Source organism: Siniperca chuatsi, linkage group LG10, assembly GCF_020085105.1.
Source record: "Siniperca chuatsi isolate FFG_IHB_CAS linkage group LG10, ASM2008510v1, whole genome shotgun sequence".
NCBI lineage: Eukaryota > Metazoa > Chordata > Actinopteri > Centrarchiformes > Sinipercidae > Siniperca > Siniperca chuatsi.
In genome coordinates this window covers 21,746,912-21,772,484 of record NC_058051.1, presented here as the reverse complement: position 1 = coordinate 21,772,484, position 25,573 = coordinate 21,746,912, and the positions used below count along the sequence as shown (strand labels likewise).

At 41.5% G+C, this 25,573-nt stretch overlaps 1 protein-coding gene across 1 annotated transcript; it reads right to left on the bottom strand.

Moving 5' to 3' along the window:
• Positions 1 to 360: 360 nt before the first annotated feature.
• bmp7b (bone morphogenetic protein 7b) lies at positions 361 to 24,829 on the bottom strand. Its single transcript, XM_044212528.1, has 7 exons — positions 24,171 to 24,829; positions 8,915 to 9,107; positions 6,817 to 6,965; positions 4,926 to 5,129; positions 3,722 to 3,798; positions 1,848 to 1,958; positions 361 to 1,547 (listed from the first exon to the last, which is right to left on the bottom strand). Exons 1-7 carry the CDS (start codon positions 24,568 to 24,570, stop codon positions 1,398 to 1,400), a joined length of 1,284 nt encoding a protein of 427 aa, XP_044068463.1. The 5' UTR covers positions 24,571 to 24,829; the 3' UTR covers positions 361 to 1,397.
• Between the last annotated feature and the right edge of the window lie 744 nt (positions 24,830 to 25,573).

The window sequence follows — 25,573 nt, the reverse complement described above, 5'->3', positions numbered from 1 at the left end:
TTCATTACACATAAACTCAATGTGCTTTACGCTGAAATGCATGTGCAAACATCCACCCACCCAAAGACAGACAAAAAACCCACATCCACCCCACAGACATAAACCACAGACAGACACACACACACACACACACACACAACTGATCGTAAGCCTGAGAAAACAGAAATGTTTTCAGTTTGCTTTTGAATGAGGAAAAACTTCTCAGACAGATCTCAGGTCAGCAGGTAAAGGATGTAGCTACAATCCAAGCAAATATTTGTGTGGGAACGTGCAAGAAAGTGCAATGCCAGCATGTGTCCTCCTTCAGTTTGGCAATTTAATTCTGCTTTTCATCCAGATTAAACAACACATCTCAAGGTGTTTTTGTTGCTTTTCTCCCAGTTTATTGTTGTACCAGTTCAGCAGTAAAACATGGTTGAAAACATCGGAGCACACTGTAGAACATCTTAGCCAGCTCTCAATAAATAGACCTTTTAAATATGACAGATTGTATTACAGCAGAGGAATATAAACCTGAAAATGTCTAGCACACAGAACACGATGCTTCGTACAAAGCTCCCTCTCTCTCTCTGACAGTTCAGCTGCTATAAAAATGTGCGTCAGGTATATGTAACAGCTTCGACTGATGAAATATGTAGACGTTTCCACAGGTCCAAGTTGTCATAAATTGCCTCTCACCATCAGTGTGTAGCACACGTGTACACAGGAGGCGCATCGAGTTTGAACTCAACACTCATGTCAAAGTAGTTTTCTGTCAACTTTGTTTTCATTTCCTCTGAGTCTGTGTGTACTATCGTGTGAAAGAAAACAGGCAGCATTACATACAGGAGAAAAAAAAAAACCCAAAGTGACATTCCAGGAAATAAATACACTTCTTGCTTTGTTTGAAAAAAATTATTTACACAGTATTGTACAAGAAATTCAGAACATCCATCCGGGTCTCTTGGTCATAAAAATATATAATATAATAAAATCTACAGTAAAAGAATGAACTACAATAACAATTATTGAAATAAACAAAAGATTGTTGACTGTGAATGAATATACAGTACAATCACTGCTTTTAATGTCTTGTATACACAGTAGAAAGCACAAACGTGTGTGTGTGTGTGTGTGTGTGTGTGTGTGTGTGTGTGTGTGTGTGTGCGTGCACTTTGATTGATATTCCTGTTCAGCCACTCAACATCGTGTTTACTTCAGGACAACCTTGAAAATGTAACGAGAGTTTCTTCCACACTTGAACTCTCAGAATGTTCATAAAATATGTGTGTGTGTGTGTGTACTATATTTAGTCATCCATTCTCAACGTTTCAATTGGTGCCCGACAGCAAGGAGAAACCCTCTCTGCTCATGTGTGTGTGCATATGTGTGTGTCTCTGTGTGAAGATGCTGACAGTCTAGTGGCAGCCACAAGCTCTGACCACCATGTTGCGGTATTTCTTGAGGATGACGTTGGAGCTGTCGTCAAAGTAGAGCACTGAGATGGCGTGGAGCTGCGTGGGGGCACAACAAGGCTTAGGAACCGTATCCGGGTTGATAAAATGAACCTGGGAAGAGTAGGGGGAATTCAAATGTTAAATTCATCATTACTTCATGAATGAATATTGCCAAAGGCTATAAAGGATGTATCACACAGGGTCATACACTAAGTCGAAGTACGGTGGGAAAAAAAAAATCTTTATCCTGTGTCAAATAATTGAGTTTACTCTAAAATACAATCCACAACTGTTTTTGATCATTAAATTCAGTAGTTCCAATAGCGGCTACACTGTCTTGACAGTTGATGAGATGATTAGACTCTTAACATGACTGCTGGGTTTTTGTTCCCTGCTTTCATGGTTACTCACAAGGGTTTGCACAATGGCATGGTTTGTGGCGTTCATGTAGGAGTTCAGTGGGAAGGCACACTCTCCCTCGCAATAGTACGCCGCATATCCTTCTGGAGCAATGATCCAGTCCTGAGAGTGGGGAGGCACACAGAGAGAAATTTAGGTTGGAGGATTGGGAAAATGGTATAGTGTGCTGAGAACGGAAACACGGGGAGAAAGTGTGAGAGTAGGTTGAAGGAGCAGAGAGGCCATGTAGCCAGTTGAGTCACGCTGAGTATGCCTCAGTATCAGCACACTCATGATGTGGAATTTGAGATAGATCTGGCCAAAGTTATAGCTACATATGTATAGATGTGGCTAGGATTTGCCGGTGCAGACTTGGGCCAACTTGGGCTAGGCAAGTTTGGTTTTAGAAATAGCTATTAGCAGTTAATGTTTTCAATGTACCCATGAACGTACAGACAACTATCATTGGATTACTTTGATACTGAAAACACTTAAAAATGTGATTCTCACATTTCTGGTGTGAGGTTCTGGAGTTATAAGGAGCACCTTTTTTTCCCCTATGATGTCTAAGCAGATGTATAGACGTTTATTTGTGATGGACATGGGAAATAATGATATGCTCAGAAAGTGTAAGTCACACTGAATCTAAAAAAATATTTGTATCATGTCTGAGACGACTCAGAGAAGTATGATTTTTGTTGCAAATTGTGGCAATCGGGCGATAAGGGTTTTATAGTACCATAATTGCCTCCATGAGCTGTGTGTCACAAACACTGCTGCTACTGTTGACCGTGTTGGTGAGTGGGCCAGATCGGCGGTTGGTTAATATGTTTTCTGTAATGTAATGGCAGTCTAACAAAACAATTACAAATGCTATGTAACAGCTTAATAATGCACTAATCCTACTTTCTTGATAGGGACCTGATACTAATGATAGATAATGTTGTATTTGCACCTTTACTAAAAAGCACAGCCCTATTACTGCCTTATCTTTGATTCTATTGAGTATTTTAGTGAATATTATAATTGCACATTGTCAGCTGTTAATCAAAATATAAATGTACAGCTGCAACTAAACTCAATTAATTGATTTATTGTTTGGTCTATTAAATGTCCGAAAATAGTGAAAAATTCCCATAACTATTTTTCAGCCCAAGTTGAAATATTTAAATTTGTCAGACCAAACAGTCCCAAACCCAAAATATATCCAATTTACAAAAAATATTCATAATATTATTTTATATTCAATATAATATTCAATATTCATTTGAGAAGCTGGAACCAGTGCCATTTTTACTTGAAAAATACTGAAATGATTAATAGATGAACAAAATTTTTGCTAATTAATTGTCTGTCATTAGACTAATCGATTGATTGACTGACTATATCAGTTTTATATAAATGTCATATTAATTTTTCCAAAAAACAGGCAGAATGGTTTGATGTATTCTATTCAGTCCTGAGTAATGTCTGCAGATCTTCCTCCCAGGTCCACATGGCCCGATCACGCTATATAGTCAGAGGGTTAGGGCAGCCTGTATGTAGCTTGAAAGGCAAAACCCAAGGCAAAAAAATCTTAAGCTTATTGCTCTGAGCATACAGTTACAAATGAAAATGAACCAAAGAGTGCATCTTGTGTGGCAGCTGGACAGTAAGAGGACACAGTTCAGAGAGATTTCAGTTAGTACATCAAGCAGAACCTATAAACGTGTGGTGGACTTGTCCCCTGTGGAAAATTACACCCTTGGGCTCAAGTATTATGTGGACTGATTCTAGTGTGTCACTTATCAGGATGCTGGGATTAAACCAGCAACCAGGAGTGTCCGAGTTAGGCTTCTGTTGGGCCAAGCAATTTTGGCTACCTGGGAGAGGAATGCTTTCCGTACCTGCCACCCCAAGTCTCTGAAACTGACGTAGAGCTCATGCTTCTTACACGCCTGCTTCTGATCAGTACTGCTATTTTCTGAGGAAGAATACAGACAGACAGACAGAGAAAGACAGATAGTTGATACTTCAATACATGTGCTATTATCCCATTCAGCTACAAGAGGAACTATTTACTGTAGTCAGACCCCAAATTAGGCAGAGATGATAAAGAACAGACCTAAACACAGCCAGTATCCTCATTCAAAACATTAACATTTAAACAATGGCTGAAGGAAATCACCTCCAGATACAGCGGCAGTTTGGTAATTGTTTCAAATGAATGGGCCACCCTGCTTAGAGGTCACTCTACTGGGCTTTGACTTTCCACTGGATGAAACAGATGTGTACACAGACTAGGCTCGCCCCTTTTTTCATAACTGAGGTCTTAATTTATTCTCTCTCTTTCCACTTCACTCATTTCAACATTTCTTTTCCCCTTTACCCAATATGTGTGCTGAAAAAAGAATAGTCTGTTTTCTATCTCATGGTATCTCTCTTCTTCTGGTGACCTCTGGGGCTCTGTGGTACATTAGTTCCTGAGAGTGGTTCACATTGGAAATGATCATGAGCGACTGGTTCTCATCATCCAGTTAAAGACCACTGCTATCCAAAGTTCCAAACAGGCCCATTTGGCCCATGTGTTGTGGCCCCGGTTGCCCCACAGCACACCACAGATGTGTTCTGCCATAAAAGCCTGTGCTGCCTTACCTCCATGCAGGGAACTTGGCCCCAACTGCTCTGTAATGCTTGTGTAAATAAACAAAGACAGCAGAGGGATATTTGAAGCTCAGGCATTACAGTCTAATGTTTCAGCGCTTCACATAAACACAGCCCTCTCACACCTCTAAAACAAAGGCCCTGAGTATGCATTGCATGTTTCGCCATGCAAGAATCACATCAATTCCAATGCCATGCTTTTGCTGGTTCCGAATATATTGTATATTTGTGGATGCTTGTGAGTGTTAGCATGTCAATACTGTAAGTGTTGGCCCTTACGTACTATAAAAATATAGAGGATTCTCATATGGACCAAACAGTCATCTGTGCCCAATTCCATGGATTCCTCACATAGCCAACAAAAGCGATTAAACCAGGGGTCGGCTCAACACAACAGCATAAATCAGTGCTGACTGTATATGCAACACGCACACTTTGCGCTTTTACCTGCAACATTGGCCACTCTGAGTGCCTCTTGGCTCTTTGCCCCTTTGGAGCGGTTGGGGTTACGCTGTTTGGCCCCCCCTGGCGCTGAGCGGATGCTTCGCAGGTGCACCTCAGTGGCTTTGAAGAAGGCCACCATGAAGGGCTGTTTATTCTGAGGCCCACTGCGCCCAATCAGCCCTGCCACACGAGGATTGATACTCTCTCCTGTAGGGGGAGACAGAGAGAACAGTACAACAGGTGCTGCCATCACAGAAATCTAGATTTTATTAATATAGGGTGACGTATAAGGAGAAAGGAAATGCTTTTGAAATCAAATAAATGTGTGCCCACTTGGTGTGCCTGTGTTTATTTTGTGTGTGTGTGGTCCTCTCTTTCTTCGCTGAAACCACTTTTGTCGTGTCTGTAATGCGGCATTCAGTTTTACAAATGAGAGATTTTCCTCAGTGAATTCCTTTCCCTTTTTCTCATCCCTTCTCAACCTCTGAAATGCCAAGAACAAACGTAGCACTGAACATCAAAGCCTCTCTACTTGTGTTTGTGTTCGTGTATGTGTGGGTGTGTTCGTGCATGTGCACTCCAGCAGTGTCTATCTAGTTCTCACTCAGAAGAATGTGTGTCGGATAACCTGTCTGATGGTAAATCAAGGCTTCTGGTCGCCGCTGGCGACGGGATGTCCCGTGAGCCTGTCTGTACATGCTCACCCATTACCCTTCATACCCAATCCAACACACAAACACACACTCATGGTTACAGGCTCTCCAGCACTCCCCTCCCATAACATGAAAGCAATACACTGTCTGTTTTCCTCAACTAACATGTAACATCCTGCCATCCTGTGAGAGATAATATTCTCAAACACACTCTCGTACTTCACACTGTTTGTTGATAAAGGTTTCCACTGACTAACATCCAAGCCCTGTGATGACAAACTCCTGCTGAGATGTTATCCTTAGGATAACGCAGTGTATTTTCTGTATGCCTTCTAATGATGCTGAGGGTATGACGGATGAAGATGGGGATGAATGACTGATGATGAATGATGAGGAGCAGGGTTTGATTTATCTCTGCTGTGTATACACAAAGAATGAATCAACTGATTCTTTGGCCTTTAAGAGAACAGCCATGATGTAGGCTTATGCATGTTATATTATAATGCAGACCTTCATGTTTGTTGGGCATCCAAAAATATTAACTTCACATTACAGTGATTCACTGTATATATAGCTAATTTCGTCTGTTTGAAGACTATGTTAATGTGATGGTTGTGAGGTTTTACACCACAGTGTTCCATGTTTTCTACATGGTTTATCTCAAGAATGGAGGCAACAAATTACATTTACTTCTGTTGCTGTTTTCATCAACGTAGTGTTGATAGCTACATTTTAAATCATGTATAAATGCTATCAGCTACACAAATCTACTATTACTTTTTACACTTTACACTTTTACACCTCACAATCTAGCTTGAACTCAATATACTTAGGAATATTTACTCTGAGAACATTTCAAGGTATACCTAGTGGTAACTGGTGGATAACTTGTAACTACTTAAACTGAATTTACTTACAATACTTTAATTCTAATTCAAATAGTTACCATTTACCACTATGTGTTGTATTGCACAACAACCCAATACAACAACCCTGAAATAAACCATATCTTTGTGAATCTTACAGTTCTTGTTTACAATGTCAGAGGATGGTTGATCTCTATGGTCATTTATCTGGTTTCTCATCACCTCATCTTTGTACCTTTGTTCTTGTTCTTTTCGAATGTATTTTCTTCATCTTCAGCTGTCTGTCTATCTCTGTGCAAAACACGTCACACCAGTAACATGGCCACCTGTGACTTCCTACGTGCCGAGTAATACACTGATCTGAGTGACACTCACCATTTGTGCTCTCCAGGGCCAGCTGTAAACCCAGGTTCCTGCCAGGGTTCAGGACCCAGTGGTTACTGGTGGCTGTCACGTCAAACACCAACCAGCCCTCCTCTGCTGCCCAGATCACCCGTGAGTCCAGCAGAAACAGGTCCGACTCCCTGGAGAGGATACAGAAGATATTAAAAGTTAACACTTAAAGTCAGAGATGAACATAAGTCAACAGGGGTTATAGACACAATTACGAAAGATAAGTTGAAACCGTGTGACAGAGTGTAAAGCTAAGTGATCGAAGCGCAAAGCAAAGTAATGGAGTGGAGAGAGGGAGTCAGAAGAGTGAAACAAAGAGAGAGAGAGATGGAGCAAGAAAGAGAGTGAGGGAGCGCGGTGGGGTGGGCTCCAGATGGTGAGGCCCAAGGGAACACTTCATTTTCTTAATTGACAATAATGGCTTTATAAACGACCGGTCCTTTCACACACTGCACACAGTCCATCACTGGCTGGAATTTTGTAGGAGAGCCAGAAAGCCAAAGAGAGAGAGAGGGAGAGAAAAAAACACAGCTGCGAAAGAGGAAAAAACTGTGTGAAAAGTAGCGAGTGAAATAGTGCATATCCAAGTCAGTCCTATTGTCCAACACTGAACTCTGGATGTTCTACTCTTTCACCATTGGAGACTAAAATCCCTTGTTCTTCATGTGGCCATTCATGTATCCCGACCTATTTCCTGACTGGGCAGATAATGTGTCACAGAGCTCTGGTTCATTCATGTACCCAGGCCCGTCTCTGGCAAAGGAATAAATGACTGTGTTGTTCCCTCTGGACAACAGAAACCTTTAGGAGGGTCGAGGAGAGCAGGACACGGGCCATTCCCGAGTTACATACACCTTCTGGATGCCCCAGATTAGCCACACGGAGAAGGTGGGGCTCAGATCTGCTCTGATTAGAGAAGCTTCCAGATAAGGACTGCAATTTATGCTTATTTTCATTAGTGATAAATATGTTGATTTTTTAAAAATGTAATAATTAATTAATTAATTAATTAATTAATTAATGGTCCAGTCTATAAACTAAAAGAAAATAATTTAAAAGGTCTATAACAAAGTCCCAGATCCCAAGGTGATGTCATTAATTACGAACATCAGTCCAAACCCCAAAGATAGATAATTAATAACTAACTTATAGAACTTTTTCACAAGGACATTTTGACATGTCACAGCAGGAAAAGCACAGGCGTAAATACTGAAATTAACGATGGATGTATTGCATTTAGCTGCTTTTGTTTCGGGGTCCTGGTATTGTGTATCCTGGCACACTGTCATGGCTTACTGGGAGGGACACTTGAATACAACAGAGCCATTGTTAATGTTATTAGTAACACCTGTGCTTTTCCTACTATGACAAGTCAACATGTCTGCTGTGAAAAATGTCTATGAAAACAGAGAAAAGCAGCATTTCCTCGCATTTAAGAAAATGGAACAAGCGAATGTCATTTCTTCCGTGCTAGCGGCTTTGTGAGGCTGAACTGGGGTATGGCAGTGCTTTAAGATAAATGTTAACATCAGCATGCTCACAATGACAATGCTTATGGTGATGTTTAGGTATAATGTTTACCATGTTCACCATCTTAGTTTAGCGTGTTAGCATGCTAACATTTGCTTAATAGCACTGAACAGAAAGTACAGCTGAGGCTGATGGGAATGTCATTAGTTTTGCAGGTATTTGGTTATAAACCAAGTATTGGACAAATTTAAATTCTGCCCTGATGACGGCACTAGATGAAACAGTTAAGGGATCACAATCACTTTGGTGACATTTTACTCAGTTGTTGACATTTTACTAAAAAACAAAAATGTCAATCTCATGGTGGAGCAAGAGGAAAAACCAGAGGATCACCAAAGTCATTAGGCTTTATCCTTTGGGAACCTGTACAAAATTTCATAGCAATCCATCCAATACTAACTGACATTGACAATGTCTAGAGCCACACTGCTAACATGGCTACGATCAACTAATCATTTCACCTCTATTCCAGACAGAGTCATTGCTCAGTAACATGAAAAAATTCTGCTATTTTTGACGCACAAACACATAACTATATACCTACACTCACCTATCAGAGTGTTCTTCCAACACCTGGTAGACGCTGATGCGGAAGGTCTCATTATCGTAACGTTCGTGGATGAAGTCTTTATATATCCGAAACTCAGCAGCAGTGACCGCTTCGCCCTCTGGGATCCGTGATAGGTCGAATCTGAACTCTCGGTGATGCCGCCGCACTGGTAGGAATTCTTTATCATGCTCCACTGCAAAAAAATTAAAATTAAACGTGAAAATTAAACAAAAAATGTATGATCAGACAGGTCGTATATTTGCAAAGAATGTTGCTTCTTTTCACATGAGCTCTTTTGTATCCCCCCTTTACCAGCAGGAATACAAAATGTGTGCAGGGAGACACAGAGGGATAATGTGGCTTCATATGAAACTAAACATTTTTTCGCGTGGTATTGAGTTGCATCTTACTGAGAAACAAAACGTACGAACAAATGACTTTTCCTCTCAGATTTTCTAGAATTTATTCTTCCTCCACAGGCCATCAACCTCAGTTGTTAGCAAGGGGCTGACATAGCTTGTCAGACTCTGGGTCAGTCCCAGATTAAAAACATCTATAGATATGAGGTACACATGTTGGCTTATGATTGAAACATTTATGAGGACTAGCAATAGGAGCAATGCATCTGACGCACACTGAGCCAATGATAGAGAGATGCAGGCAGACTCTGGCAGCTTTATGAGCCCCTTTCTTCTCCCTCTCTTCCTCTCATAGCCCCAGAGAGTCATCCAGTCTGCCCTTCATCTGGTTCTCATGAGTTGGAGCTCCATGTTTGGTGTACCCCATCCCCATCCCCTCCTCTCTCTCATCCCCACATCCTAGCTTTCCAACCCCCCCTGCACCCCCAAGACGTGGCCCCCTTACCCTGCTCCTCTCATGTCCCAGCAGGACATCCCAGGGGTCAGGGCCTTGTCTCTCATCATCTCCTGGCTCTCCTTCCACCTCCCTCTTCATCAACTGTCAGTCAGACCCCCCATATGTACACGCATCCATACATATACAAACAGATACATAATCACACACACAAACACACTAAATGATTTCTAACCTTGCAAAAACCATGAAAACAATCCATTATCTAACTAGACCCTGGTGACATTTCGACCTATGTAGTTTAATGCTAGCTGCTTAAACACTTGATTTATTTATTAATTAATAGATTGAAAATTAATAGACAACAATTTCAATTAATAATTTATTCATCTTAAAGTCATTTATATGCAAAAAATAAATTAAAAAGCCAAACCTCCTCTGGTTCTCAAACATAGAGATTCCCTCCCTCCCTTATTTATATAGAGCTTATAAAAACCAGAGATACAAAGTGCAAATTGTAAATTGAATATCTTTGGGTTTAGGGGTATTGGCCAGACAAAACAAGCAATTTAAAGATGTCCCCCTGGGCTTTATGGAAATTGTGATGGCCATGTTTTACAATTCCCTCCCGCAACATTTATATATCCAAAGGATTAACTGATTACATGAAAGAAGACTAAGCGTCTACAGCCACGCTAGTGGCTCTGTGAGGCTGTCCACAGTGGTGCTTTGAGCTAAATGCTATCATCAGCATGCTAGCATGCATAGAATTAAAATGCTAACATGTTGATGTTTATCAGGTATAATATTTGCCATGTTTACCATCATAGTTTAGCATGTGAGCTGCTAACATCTGCTAATTAGCGCTAAAAACAAAGTACAGCTGAGGCTAATGGGAATGGCATTAGTTTTCAAGGTATTTGGTCATAAACGAAAGCATTGGACAAACTGAAATTTTGGGATCACCAAAATCATTAGGATTTATCCACTGGAGACCATGCATGTCTGTACAAAATTTCAAGGCAATCCATCTGATAGTTGTTGACATACTTCAGTCTGGACCAAAGTGGTGGACTGACTGACAACAGACTGACAGAGCCATCCCAAGAGCCACGGCGCTAGTGTGGCTAAAAAATAATTAACAATCTATTAATCAATAATGAAAATTTTTTTTACAGTCCTAATACAGTTAGATATCAACCACATACCCAGTCATACCACATACCCATGTCAGTAATATAAGTGTGCAATGATGTAAATGTTATGCATGTTTCACTACACAGCAAGTGCGGTGTTATTTCTTTCACGGCACACCTGCCTCTTTGTCTACCCCAGTACTATTTCCCCTCTTCCCTCTTATGTAGTTTTCCCAGTGGACTCTCTCCCCTACATCCCCTTTCATTTATGTCTCTATTAAACCCAGTTGCTGAAGGACATTATACAAAGGCAGCACTGTGAGATGATTGGCCAGAGCAGGAGTAAAAGAAAGGATCTAATTACTCTTCAGTGAGGGACAGCTCTGCTCTCTGTTGGCCATTACATGGCCTAGCTTTAGGCTCCCATTGTCCTCCATCTGCTATGGGCACACACTGGACTGGTTTGAAAAGCTGTTCAATTCCTCCGGAAAAAAATGGAGTTCAAGGTTATGTGGACTTCACTGTAGACCATCATCAATTCAACATCACTTCCACCAACACCCCAACTTATTCATTACGTCTATTCATCTTACCAGTCCACTCTTTGTCCACACTTGCACCAATCCTGCACTTTGGACCACTCCATCAGTCAGGGCTTTCATCAAGCCCCCACACTCTAAATCAGCTTTTTACAACATTACACTGAGTGTTGACAATACATACATTTTACTGCTGAAAAGGTCTTGTCAACATTGTGATATAACCACATGATGTTATCGTTTTACAAAGTTCATTTGTACGAAATTATTGATTCAAACAAGTTATAGTTTAAACTAACAAAATTAGTTAGAATTGTTGAAAATTAGTTACTGAGTTAGAAAGTTGTTTTGTTAGAATAAAGAGTTTTCTCTGATGTAATGCATAATAGTACAATAGATAGGTTATTTTATATATGATTTTTCATATATTTCTAGTATTTTTCATATGTATCAATATTAGAAAACTGTTCTTAGGCATTTCATGATACTGATTTCAACTATATTGCCTAGCATTAATGCAAACACACGCCATCAAGAGGACATGTTCGCTATTTAAAAGAGGAATATAAAAAAGGGCTACCATTTTCATTTTATTATCCATCCAGGGAACAATTACTTCATATTTTTGGTACCCTCTCACATATTCTCATTTTGCCTTCATACTTCTCTGCTCCAGGGCCTGATATTCTTCTACCACACCAGGGACCTCTCCCTCCTCCTGTAGTCCAGTGCAGGTGCACTCCCTCTGGGGAGAAAGCCAGACCTGTTCTTTAGCCCCCGGAGCAGCCGCCCGCCCCTTCACTGTAAAAGCTCTTTATCTTTGGTTGTGAGAACAGCTGGATGCTGCTGTGTAACTCCCACACTAACAATTTATCTCGCATCACTTTCCATTTCCACTCCTCGATGCATGAATTTCATCTGTTTGAGAGAAAATGAGAGCAGCCTCCAGAGTGTAGCTTTAGCCTCTGTCATGATTCTGCCTTTGTCTCGCTCTGTTTCTTTCTCTTACAGGCCATTATAGCAGTATGGCAGTCATTAGATGAGGGGAAGAGGCACAGTCAAAGCCAAGCGGGTGCATTTATGACTTCCTCTGGGAGGAAGTGAGTAGCCATCGCCCCACCTGTGTTGCAAACACACACACACACCACAAACATGGCGAACACACCCTCTCATGCCATATGAGCCTTTTATTCTGAGTAGCCGGCGTCCGGACTGTTTGCTGCTCCTCACACACACACTCGCATGCACACAAACAACTATCACAAAGTATTTCCTGTGAAACGAACGGTCTTGTGCGTCACAGAACGGTAACACAATCATTATGGGTTTCTGTAATCCATAATTAGAGATGCAACACTGCACACATCCAAAGAGACAAACACACACAAGCACACGAACATATACACATTGAGCTGCTTTTATCATTTGGTCTGACATCTGATTTGCTTTTTATACAAACTGCTGATGATGCACAGTTATTCCACATCATTTGACTTATGCAGGCCACACATGTGATGATGGCTTCTCCATTCTCCAAACCTACCGTGCACCTGGCAACCAGAGGGTTACTACCGTATGAACACTGTGTTAGCATCTTTCAAGATTTATGCTTCCCCGCGGGGCATACAGCTTGCTTATCATGTTCTCCACTACTGAGACTCTGTGCCTGCTAACAGCCAAAACCTCAGATCTTTTTCCAGAACATAATCAACAGTGATTTGAGGTTCACTAATCTAGAGCCACGCAGTGATTTCTGACTTTAATTTAATTTAAATTTATTCTTATAATATAAATAGTATGTTCTTTCTAAAAAGTTTGAAATCTGTACCTTGTTTTGTCTATAGTAAACCTTTGACTGTCTTTAAAGGACAAGTCAAATTAAAAAGACCAATGAACTGATCCTACTAACAAGTATTGTCTGTGTAGCCAAAACCTGATCAAACGTATTCCTCTTGCCAAAAACCTTTAAAAAACATATCAGTGAGCCACACTGTTGCACTGGGTGACATGTTCCTTTATTACCATCAACATGGGAACTGTAGTTTAATGTGAGTTGATCCCACATACATCGTCCTGCTGTTGTAAATAATCGTTAGCGCACCAAATCCGCAGTAGAAAATAGTTCCCAACAAATACACTATTTACTCCTTTTTTGAGTAACATTTGCTAAAACCTATAGTTGCCAGTTGTTTTAGGATATTATTTTGCCTTTTTAAACTAATTTTACCCGTTTTTAAAGGTCTTCAATAGGAGCAAATGGGCTTGAGGCCACTGACAAGCTGGGGGAAACAGAAACTATTCAGAGATGAACTAATGCACTGTTGGTTTTGGTTTTCATCATGGGATTTGTTGACAATAACAAAAATATAGAATATCACCAGCCTAATCCTCTAACTCCTTTTTCTATCTTCTTGCATGTCCCTGTCTTTCTTCTCTTCCCTCTTCTCTCTCTTCTCCCTTCTCTCCCCCTTCCCTGCTGGGCCTGTAGACCTAAGACACTTCTCCGACACCTCAGGCTCCTGAGCAGCAGCGGACAAATCTGACGGCTCGCATTAGCCCAAGTGTCTGTTCAGCACCCTCACACCCCTCAGTCCCGCCTTGCACGCTTCCGCTGCTCTGCGGGGGGGGCGACTCACCCCTGGCACCACTCTCACTTCTTTCAACTTCCTCTCCTCTCATCCTACCTTCAATTCTCTAGAGATAACTGTGCCAACCATTATCTGCACCTCATTCTGCATCCCTGTAGAGCCCATTAACTCTAACAGCACACCTGATTTCCCAAACCAGAAACTAGAAACGCAATAAGTCAAATCAAGGTCAGATCATTTCATGATGAGAATCTGGAGGTCAATAAAGGGGACTGTAACACTAGTCATGCAAATGTGATTGATGCACCATAACGATGTGTCTCTTTCTTTCTCCAAGAATGTTTAAAGTACACTACTAGGAACAAGTAAGTCATAGTTTCCGTAAGCTAAAAGGAGAGAGAGGAAGAAAAACTAAGAGCAAGGAAGTGCAAGGAAGGGGCAGATTTCCTAAGATGTTTATCCTATAAAGAGTAAAGAGGGTTTGATCGCTTGGGTACCGGGTGACTACCCACAGTTGGGCGATTACCACGTTAGGAAACATCCTGCCCACTGGTGACTACTGATGACATCAGCCTGTGTGATGTATTTGTACTGCTGTAGGGCAGCAGTGGCTCCCTGGGAAAGGGTCAGCGGAGTTTCATGCTATAATTTACTCACACTTAATAATCATTAACTCACTGCAGCATATGTGTGCGCGCGTGCACGATCACGTACACATGCCTTTGAGCCTGTTTGCAAGTAGAAGCAGTAACCACAGGAAGAAGAGTCTTTACATTTAAGACTTGTGGTCAAACCAAACTTTTCTGCGCTCTCTAGCCTGAAGGCCACCGAGAGGTCCTGAGATTATACTCACAGCAGCTTTGCTGACCTCTGTCTCTCCCTCTCACTGCAGCCATCAAACATGTTTGCCCTCTGCACCCGTAAACTGTAGTACTGGGTTCCACATCATGCTTCGCTGGGCATCATGGACCAGAGATTTATACTGGATATGAAACAGCCTGGAACTCACAGGAACTGACTGTAAAGCCTCTCTTTGGCGCTCTACCTCTGTCCTTTACAAAGCACCCGTGCAGCAGCTGTGTTGAAAGTTCAGTTCATCCAAACTACAAAATCACATATTTTCTCATTTACCTCTACTGGTATCTTACCGTCAGAGTTTGGGGTCCGGAGGAGAGCCTTCATAAGGCTATATGAACTGCAATAAACTTGAGCTTCTGTGCTTTGATTACCCGCTATGAAACAACATTACGCTCTTCCATTTTATAATGCCTAGTCGTACTTTTAGTGAAAGTAGAAGCAGTGAATCGCTAACGCATTACTCTACACAGACAGTAATATTGTAAAGTAACCTATTACTTTGAAATTAAAGTAACTAGTAATATGTAATATATTACATTTGGAAAGTAACTTGTCCAACACTGCTTGCCATGCAGATAGTTTTGGTTTTAAGGAATAGTTTGACATTTCTGGAAATATGCTTACTCGCTTTCTGGCGGAGAGTTAGATGAGAAGATCGACATTATATCATCTAACGATGGGAAACAGCTAGCCTGGCTCTGTCCAAAGATAACAAAATCTGCCTACCAGCACCTCTAAAGCTCAGTAATTATCGTGTTATATCTCATTTGTTTAATCTGTACAAAAACCAAAGGGTAAAAACAACAATTCACAGGGGTTTATGTGCCGGACTAGTTCTTATCTGAGAGCTCATGTCCGACAACCAGCAGAGCCTCCAATAAGTTAGTGCTCCCAGCCAACCCCCCGTAACATAACCTCTCATAAAACCCCCAAAAGGTCGTTTTCACACTTCGTTTTTTTGTATGAATTAAACAAATGAGATATATCGTGTTAATTAGTGAACTTTAGAGGCTGGCAGGTGGATTTTGTTACCAGTCTTTGTGCTAAACTAAGTTAGCTGGCTGTAGTTTCATATTCCACAGACAGACATGAGAGTAATCAATCTTCTCGTTTAACTCTAGGCAAGAAAGCAAATAAGCATATTTCCCAAAATGGCAAACTATTCCTTTAATTTGCAATGGTTTTGAGAGATCCATCTCTGAGATTTCCTCGGCTACCCAATACAATAGAGGTGAATGGAATTTTGTTTGTGGTGCTCACAACACTGAAAAATTACATTTGAAAAAATTCAATATCTCTTTCCAGAATCAGTGTTTCTCGAGATAATACACACTGTCAGGTACAATTTCTTCTTACACCATTAGTGGTAAGTTAGAAAATATATAATTTTCTATTTTTTTATTTATAATTTGGATGAACTTCTCCTTTACTATAAGCCAAAGTGGTGATTCTGAAGAGCCCACACTACAGTGACTGAAGGGCCTGCAGGACAAATTGAGTCATCTCGGAAATTGGAACTTAGACATCATCATTATCCCTCAGAGGTCTGTCAAGAGAGATTGTACATTAGTGAAAGGCAACAGTGACAACAAAGAAACCACATCCTAAATCTTCAACCTTCATTGTTCTGTGGCATGATATGTTGAGAGACAGGGATGAAGGGGTGTGGAGAGTTCTGTGCCAAGCAGTGAGAGATCTCTCTGTGCTAATACCACTGTAACCATCTGCACTTCCTCTTAACTGCAGGATAAAACAACTCAGAGACATGGAACCACAGCCATTCAGTTTCCCCCACTCACTCTTCCCCTCATCCCCTTGCTTTTATGTTCTTTAATTTTGTGGCCGCAGGGGCCACACCCTCCTCGACCAGCCAAGCCGCCTCTTATTATAGACCTCAGGAAAATTCACATACAATACGCACATTGGCACAAAGAGACACACAGATGTGTCTACACGGTGTCTACATAAAACTTTATAATTTCCTCCTGCATCCCAGAGCGGCATCTTACGCACACATGACGGGCACATTGGTACCCTGATTTTAACAGCTCGTTGTTTATTTTGTTTAATTACAGCCCATTGTTTTTTAAAATAAACAAAATAGCTGTGGAGGAAACACAAGGGAAACACAGCTGCACGCTTGCCTAAATAAATAGAAACCTGACACATGCAGTTCATATTTTCAATGCTGCACAGGCGCAAAATTTCATCACTTGCGTACAGTTGTTGGTTGGTTTTTACAAGCTTTGATTTGGCTGTTGGATCCTGGTGAGGAATCTGGTCAGTATTATGGGCTTCCGCTAACGCAATCTTCCGCTAGGAGAACTAACACACATCACACAGTGCAGCTGGTGACTGGGCAGGGTAGGTGGCTCTAAAATAGTGTTTTACTATGCACAAACACACATAACTGCCCTAACACGAATGCTCTAAAGCACATTATGTTCCCACAAGGAAAAGGAATAAAGAAAGAAATGCACTCGGTTTAAAGAAATGCACGGCATCCATTCGTGATCCACCTTCCCCCTCTCCTCTTCACTTGGATTTTCTTTCCTTTCCTCTCCCCTTTCCTCTTCTCTCTTCTTCTTCTTCTCTCATCTCCTTCCCCCTCTCCCCTCCGCCCTCTCAGTGCCCCAGTACCGAGCAAAGACTGCTGTATTTGTTTTTGCAGCAGCGGAGCTATTGGTCCCAGGATCTCTGGTTGTGCTCTGGCCCACATCTGCTCTCACAGCTTCGCTGCTTGGTACCCGCCGTCATAGAAGTGCAGGGGAGTCTTATGTGCTGCCGGTCACTGATAAGGCAAGGCCAAAGTAACCCAGATAAAAGAGAAGTGGCTAAACGGGTGTAAATATAATTCCTTCTGTTATCCCTGCACTTTTTATAATCTCACTATCAATTATTCCTCTGTCTATATGCATTTTGCAAAGGTCACATAATATGTGTGTTTACCACAAAACTGAAGCAGCATTTGGAGAGATAGAAAAAAAAAAAAAGTCAGAGCAGGAGAGTGAAATTATTAGAAAAACTAAAATGAGCCCAACATTCCTGGCAATGAAAGAGCTCCGTCCATCATTGTAGCAGAGCTAGAACTCCTGCTGCTTAGTACATCTGGGCCTTTTGACCACTCGCCACATTGTCAAGTCCCACCCGCAGAGTGTTTCATCATCTCTCCCAGCAAGTGCCTTAACCTGGCCAAGAGCGCAGAGGTTCTGCTGTACATCCAAATGTCATGGACTCCTGGGTTCAACAGGTGAATCTGAGAGATAATAAACGAAAAAAAAAAACATGATTTTCCTGGATCTTTGCAGCTGTAGACTTTGTTAAGCTGCCTGAAGCTTTTAGAGAGGAGAGATTCTTTGTCTCCATTTGTGGTATTTATTTACACACCAGACCTCGACATAGTACATCAAATTGTGGAGAACATTAAGAGAAATTACCTGACAGGAAAGGCAGGGCTATCTGTACCAACTGCTACATTCCTCTGCTTCTGCTCACTCCCTCTCCAGCAGAAGGCAATAAAACATGCACTCAATAACACTAATTAGATCCAGAAAACATTCCTTTTGGGCAAAAAAAAAAGTGTATGTATTTCTCTCCACACATATGCATGCGTGTACATACACATGCATGTGCTTTAAGTCCACTGGGAGTGTATACAGAAGCGATTACATAAATCGAGGGAGAAAGGCGCACTAACATTGTTAAGGACAGGCTGGATGAACAGAGGAATGACTGGCCTTCAACACATACTTGTGTTTTAATTTTCTGGTCTTCATGTGATGAGAAGCCTCCTCAAACACATTTGGGGAAGCAGCTTCTGGTGTGAGATGGACAAATCCATCAAATTACAACAACTCAATGATGGACAAAAAGTACGAGTGTGTGTGTTTATGACAGAGAGAAGGAGTGAGAAATGAAGTAGAGAGAAAAGGAAAGCTGTGTTTTGGGTTCAGAGAAAGTGTGTGTGTATGTGTGTGTGTGTGTATGTGAGAGAGAGAGGTGGGGAGTGGAAAAACACACAAAAGAACTTGAGAAAGTGTTGAAATGTTTTATGTCTGGAAGCACGGGAGGTTTAAACCTCTGGAGGTGAGGGCCAGAGCAGGAGGTTGGAGACTAAACACCACACAACACCACTGGGGCCATATGATAACTAACTAATTCAAACTAGGAGGCCAGTGCTGATAATCAATACTGTTGGTTCAGGAGGGTAGGGAGCGATATTTGGTATCAGGTCCTGCGAGTGGGACATATTGGAGACAGGGCCAGGGACATGATGGCGGAGGTCGAGATGGGATGACTTGCTGGACTCAGAAAAGATAAAGTTTCTCTGCACAGCTGCTTTGGCCTGCAGACAAAGGGAAACATCTGTATTAACCTCAGCACCATGGGCAGCCCACTGTGGAGAGGAATGCAAGGAGCAATAGAGAGAAGGGTGGAGAGGGAATGAACGGGAGATAGGAATATGTTTTGTTTTTTTTAAAAGCGAGATATTGGAGCTATTCATTTGAAATAACAAGTGTGGACCCCTCTGCTTCTCTGCTAATAGTTATAAAACTAGATCTACGTGCCTCTAGCATGACTGTAGTGTGACACAACTGCTTCCGAGACCTGTGAGTATGTGAGCCAGTGACACAATGCTGTCTGAAAGCCAAAGCCTCTAATAAATCCAAACTAATTTACCAGTTAGACATTTCTTCCCCTCTCTGCTCTCCATTACCTTCCTATTAACATGTTCTATAAAGCAGAGGGAGCTGGCAGACAACTGTGTGGCAGCTCCTATGGGAGCAGACAGAGGGCCATGAATGGTGGAGGGCCAGGTGGTGCCCTGTCAGGTCACCAAGGTAACGCAGAGGATAATTACCTGCTAGTGCACTGACTCACTCAGCCAAGTCTGTATGATACCAGTGGAGCTTTGTTTGCTTACTACATTTCAACTCTGTTTAGTGAAATGTATTACATCTGGTGCAGATTAACAGCAGCAAAACACTGAGCAATTAAATGCACCCTGGTAGCGCATTTTTTTCAATGGCTTCAATATTTGTTCACTTTTTAGAAGCTTTTACTTTACAACAGCACCCCCTCTGAGTGTCCAGACATAGAGGCTGACTTACATCATCACTGTTACACAGGCAGGGACCTATCAGCCAGGGTTTAGTTACTGAAAAGGCTACAGAATGAACAAGCACCATTTAAAAGAACATCTACAAAGAACATCAATATCTACACAAACATATAAAAGGAAGTTCTTCACAGCAGACATATTGACTCAGTAGGAAAAGCACAGGTGTATAACATTGTGTTATACTGTGTTATATATAAAGTGTCCCAGTAAGCCATGACAGTGTGACAGTGGCCGTTATTATCATGATATTAATAACGATATTTTACGATACTCATATATATCATTGTATGGCAAATGTATGGATAATCACTTACAAAATAATTAAATATATGTTCAAAGCAATAAACTGTGTCACTGTTACGCATTACACAAGATAAAACTCCTTATATGTGTAAAAGATAAAAAATTCAACAACTAATTTTGTAAGTTTTGAATTAATGCTGACTGCTTTGAATTATTTAAGGATAAGTCTGGCGAAATTCTATATATTTCATTTTTGTCAACAAATCATTTGAAAAATGAAAACATTTTTTTTCAGGATCTAATCTCTTCATCCCTTTAATCCCTTTTAAGGATTTACCTCTTCAGTAAGAACAAATGGGCTTGAGACTGAATGCCAAAGACAGGGTAGGGAAGTTGTAAAGTATTAAGAGACGAACAATATAATAATATAAATACTATACATAATATGTATATTGATGGTTTTGGACATTTTGTGGGATTTGTTGACAATTAAAAAAAACACAGAATAACATCAGTCTTATCATTTAACTTAGCATAATAACATGATAAGACCAAATTATCACAATATGAATCCGCTGAACATAGATGAACCATAATATTAAATTATTGGCTAGCCTTAATGTACACACACACACGCACACACACACGCACTCACGCACGCACGCACGCGCGGATTATAGAGTTGCCTCTTTTCCACACGCTCACCTAAGGCTACGTTAATCCACACAAGATTGCATGAGAACAGAGAAAATAAGGAAACTATGACTAACATGCCTCATGATAACATTTTACAGTAAAACCCCTCCTCCCACACAAACACAGGTGATGATGTTGCTACTGTTTAAGGCATCCAGGGTGCAAATAGCAGACGTCCAAGTCACAGCCCTTTTCTGTGGTCTGGGAAGTGTAAATGGACATTTAAGGTTGGGTATTATGAGTATGTGTGCGTGTGTCTGGATGGCTGTGTATGACCAGCATGTGTTAGAGTTTAACATGAACTGAACTGAACTGTAGCTCAGCACAGGCCAAAGTAGCGACCAAAAGCCCTGGAAGCTGTGGTTTGTTAAGAAGGAAATGCCTTAATTCACAGTGGCTGAGGACTAATGCTGCCAAAGACCACTGGGACTAAATTAAATAATTATTACAAAAAGGAGGTGTGTATGTATGAGTATATACAGTATGTGTGTATAGACAGACAGATTAGACAGAAAGACAGATAAAATTTGTATAAATGTTGGCAAGTAATATGTTAAAATGCACCTTTTATTATTTTCTTTTTGTACCTTTTCATAAATCTTTTCTGTTGCCACCTTGAGAGACAGGGGAATGTGTGAGTTGCATTAACTTGCTGGCATGTTATCATGGCATGTCCGGCACACACCCAGTGCCTGGGTGACCTGTGTTTCGTGTAGCAGTGTACATTCTGAATGTATGCTGTAACCCATTTACACAGCTGGGCTTTTAAACTGAAGTGACTCAGTGAGAGGACGTCCCTGGCCTGGTGTCTGTCCCAAAGCCCACACCCACCCTAGCTGGCTGCACTGGAGTCTGCAACACTCACACAAGCTGACAACAAAGTGTATCAGCTCCCCTGAGTGGCAATCAGGAAGGAAGAGGAAGCGCTATTAAAAAAATGTTTTTAATATTAAGACATTGGGTGGCTTTGTGCACTGAGATATGTTCTTTGACTTAGATGGGTAGTTTATATTCTATCACTGTAGCTCTATGGTGTAAATCAGATACATTCTGGTCATAGCATTTAGCCTTAAGTAAAAATACAAAGCAGTGCATGAAAACAGGCCTCTCAGGAAGCAGTAACCAGTATACAAAGTCTGACTAATGTACCTTGGCACGGTAGTTATAGAGACATGCAGAGTTTTGAGGGACAGTTTTTAAATAAAAACCACACTCATTTTGCTCTCAGACAACCTAAATAAGAAAACAAACCCACAATGAGCAAATGTGGAAAGGAAGGAATTTGGAGACGAAATAGTCAATCCATTTGATAGCCATCACTTACTTCTCCGTGTACCTCTGTCTCTCATATGAAGGGTAATGAAATATATTATATGCTGTTTTGAGTCAAGCCCCCTGGACACATATTTGATGGTATTGCATTACTCAGGAAGAAACCTAACAATGAACTCTACTGACAAATGCAACACGTGGCAGATAGCGCACACAATGCGATGACAAACGGCCACTTTATATCCAAATGAGTACATATATGGAAACACTGAACATGTGCCATGAGGAAGACTCAACCTGGGCAAATGCCATCAGTAATTACATTAGCCACAAGACAAGGAAGGCAGTGTGACTTTCTTTCCATGGTCCTCTAATATATTAAATAAAAATGTTCTCTCTACTCGATGTGACCCATCTTTGTTTAGATTTTCTGTCTGCTTTAAGCATCATCCTTGCAAAAGAAATTGACCGAGTCCCAACCATCTCTTGTCTTTCTTTCTCTCTCAAAAGCTCCCCTCTTTCTTGTCAGCTTACTGCAGCCTCGGCCCTTGACTTTGCCAGGCCCTTAACTTTGCGAGTCTCTGTGGTCAAATCCATCTGTGTCACAGCCTGTCAAAAATAGTCACAATGCAGCAGCTCCCAGAGTAATTACACAGTGCAGTGGAGGAACCAGTGTCACCTCCCTCTCTATTGCCAAGACGCTCCAACAATGATCTTTCCAGGATTGAACATAAACTTCCAAGTCCTCGCAGAATTTCACTCAAATTCTGGTGACTTGCAACTGCTCAGAATTTCTGTCTTGCGTCAAATGATGGTAAAGGTTAATACACTAAAATAAAACACAGCTACCCACCTGGAAAATAAGTTGTTGAGCAAATTGAATTATAACGACGTGTTTATCTATCCACAAATCTGACACCACCTGCTAATGTTGTGATTATTTGCGCTTAACAACCTCTGACTGTTGCTGACAGCGATAAAATAGTCCAAGACTGTTTGATTTCAATAAACATTCTGATTAAATAAGCACAGTGGTCCAGGGAACAACATTCAACAGCCAAGAACTAAATAAAACTATTCTATGGGAGTGAAGTCCATCCTATAACATAATGACTCATTGTGTGACCAACTCAAATAACTAAACTTGACTAAAGTTTGGATCATCATTGACTGGCATTATGTTGTGGTCTAAAGTGTCTATAGGGATGTCTCCAGATTAGAGTGAAGGGAGGACCCAGTGCACTTTGAACCCAGTCTGCTGTTGACTTACTCATTCTTTAGATAACACATGGTTGACATATTAGCTGCTGGCTGGTCCATCCTCGAGCACCTGAACATTAGCTGGTTGCACAGCTGTTTAACAGTGACAGGACGCTGGAATGTGACACTCCTGGTATTAGCTGGATAACTGCACCAAGTAGTGCGTAAACATGGTTATTGTGCTGGTCTCCTGTGTACACATGCAGGTGTAACATCAGAAAAACACATGCACTGCTCCTTAATTCTTCTATTCTACTATTACCTATGACTCATAGATATCCTTTGACTGAAATACTCCTGACCTCATTGCAACAAGTGGAGAGCAACACCTACAGTAATCAAATCTCCATGCTGCCCTGACAGTGAATTATAGCATATACAGGTCTACAGATGATCAATTGACAACAGCTACAGAAACATCAAACAAAAAATATGTGAAAAGAGTGGTGTGTCCCCATAAAAATCATTTATATTTCTGTTTTATCATACTATACTGTATGATACTTTTTATTTCTAAAATATTATTATTAAAATATTATGCTTGACAGAACTGAGACTGACTGGACTGAGTAGTGATGCACAATAGTGACTTTAGTGGCCTTAATCTTTGCCATCATTACAACATGTCTATGACTATCTAGGGGCTTGTTTTGCTGCTGGACTCTTGTAACACTGTATTTTCAATAGTTTTTGGTCATACATCAAATGATAAAAGAATAAGGGGCCTACCTAAATTGACAAAGCTCATGACCATGTCTGCATCGTTCAAGAAGTTGTTGTCTTGCAGGCTGGCTATCGGGGGCCCCTGGGTGGTGAAGACGGGCTTGTAGGGGTAGGAGTATCTGTCCTCGTCCCCCTCTGTGGACATGGCGTTATACAAGTCCAACATAAACATCGGGGCAGCGTTGTGCTTTCCGTGGAGGTGGGGTCGCGGCCGGTGCGGCAGCCCCAGGATCGACAGGATTTCCCGCTGCATCTCTCTGCGCTCCTGGCTCTTCAGCCGACGGTGGATGAAACTGGAGTGAAACTCGTTGTCCAAAGTAAAGTTCGTAAAGGCGGTATCCGCCAAGACGCAGTAGCTCCAAACCAAGAGCAACGCGGGAGTACGTCTGTCCAAAATCGGTGCCATGGCTACTCGCCGTGCGTAATTGCGCCCAGTTCTGTTCGCCGAATCTCTGGAAAATGGATATTGAACTTTTAGAAACAGGCAGCCTGTGTTCAATATCCAGTCAAGTACGGACCCTCATGTTGAGGGAAGTGCTCCCAAATTAAACATCAGCTTAACTTCAAAGTCCTTTTATTGATTCGTTTTCTGGGCAGATTGTGTTCGCGCGGACCTCTGTCCTCATCCACAACCTGTGGCCAACAGCTACCAACTGTAGCGCAGCCTGCAACTGCAGAGTGGAGGCTGCGAGCAGACACGAACAAGTTCTGAGGAGGCGCTGCGTGCTGGGAGGAGCAGGAGAGAGAGGGAGAGAGAGAGAGGGAGAGAGAGAGGGTATGATGTGGTTTTCTAATGGAGATAGAGTGAAGTTGGCCTTTGTTACCATTTGGAGAAGGGCTTGAGGCTACATGTGCAAATACAAAACGGATTAGGACGGGATTTGTATCGTGATGTTTCAGTTTATGACAAAGCACATTTCGTCATTCCTTTCCCACAATTCCTAGTGCCTGCATGCTTGTGTGGATTCAATAATGACATATGTGCAGACAGTGACAATAGGCCCTTAGTGTGCTTATGGAAAATAACAGACTTCATATCAGAGATCATATCAGAGAGTAATTATTTGCCTGTGTGGGTGAATACTTCAATACTATGGGAGAGCTGCCATTATAATAGTTACTCAGTGATGTGCAGGTGCACTCTCTGAATACCTTGGTTCACATGGTTGTGAGATTTAAAAGTCAGTTGACTTTTAATGTCAAAGAGGCAGCATTACATCCTCACAACTGCCATTTCATGCTGCATTTTTGAAGATATCCAAGCTTTCTAGCCTCACTGCTGGAGCAGGAAGTTTGTGACAAAGGCAGCGGTCCACAGACAGAGCGCAGACTACGAAGGAGGGGTGCAGATGTTTGGCAGCTGCTTCATCCCTCCATCTGCCCCCCTGGCCCCAGCACCTCTTAAACAC

Excerpts from the sequence above, each read along its gene's own strand:
- bmp7b (XM_044212528.1), bottom strand. The coding sequence starts at position 24,570 with ATGGCACCGATTTTGGACAGACGTACTCCCGCGTTGCTCTTGGTTTGG. Across the intron at positions 1,959-3,721 it reads TCAGAGACTTGGGGTGGCAG|GACTGGATCATTGCTCCAGA; the intron begins GTACGGAAAGCA and ends CCCCACTCTCAG. Across the intron at positions 1,548-1,847 it reads ATGCCATTGTGCAAACCCTT|GTTCATTTTATCAACCCGGA; the intron begins GTGAGTAACCAT and ends TACTCTTCCCAG.